Here is an 851-nt window from a genome sequence, read left to right on the forward strand (position 1 = left end):
AATGGCTATAGATCGCTATGCTGCTGTGTGTCGCCCACTCCACTATACAACCATTATGCACCCTGTTCTCTGCAGAGCATTGGTTGTATTCTCCTGGGTGGGAGGCCTTGTGAACTCTCTGATCCAGACAAGCCTTGTGATGGCCATGCCTCTCTGTGGACACCAACTGAATCACTTCTTCTGTGAGCTACCTATTCTCCTGAAGATGGCCTGTGAGGACACAGGGGGAACAGAGGTCAATTTGTTTGTGGCCCGGGTCATAATCTTAGTGTGTCCTTTACTGCTAATTCTAGGCTCCTATGCTCACATTGCCAGGGCAGTGATGAACATCAGGTCAATGGCTGGTCGCAGAAAGGCTTTTGGGACGTGTGCATCTCACCTCATTGTGGTTGCCATGTTTTATGGCTCAGCCATCTCCACATACCTCCAACCTGTCCACAGGTATTCTGAGAAGGAGGGAAAATTTCTTGCCCTTTTTTATACTATCATCACCCCCATGCTCAACCCTCTGATCTATACACTGAGGAACAAGGATGTGAAGGGGGCTCTGTGGAAGGTGTTAGGCAGAGGCACAGACTCAGCATAGAAGTGGGGAAGGGGAGCAATAAAGTATTGTGTAATAACACTCATATTCTGAAACACATACTGTCCTTTAACCAAGGGCTTTTTAATCACCCTTTCCCAGACCTCATAGTTCCATCTCCTGTCTTGACTGGAAGGTGATAGTGATGAATTCATGACAATCATCCTAGCATCGTGTTTAAAGGCATTGTGCAACATGTTGATTCCTATCTTAACTTTCCAAAGGAATGAGTTTAAGAGTAAGATACAGTGATCCTTCTCGAGAGAAT

The 851-nt window shown here is 46.1% G+C and overlaps 1 protein-coding gene across 1 annotated transcript in view; it reads left to right on the forward strand.

Annotated features, from left to right (window-relative positions):
• LOC110332302 (olfactory receptor 2Y1-like) overlaps positions 1-586 on the forward strand; it is a 927-nt gene extending 341 nt beyond the window's left edge. Inside the window, exon 1 of the mRNA XM_021213452.1 lies at positions 1-586. This exon is cut by the window's left edge and continues 341 nt beyond it. Within this exon, the coding sequence (XP_021069111.1) occupies positions 1-586 (586 nt within the window).
• Positions 587-851: the final 265 nt, after the last annotated feature.

Source organism: Mus pahari, chromosome 14, assembly GCF_900095145.1.
Source record: "Mus pahari chromosome 14, PAHARI_EIJ_v1.1, whole genome shotgun sequence".
Lineage (NCBI taxonomy): Eukaryota > Metazoa > Chordata > Mammalia > Rodentia > Muridae > Mus > Mus pahari.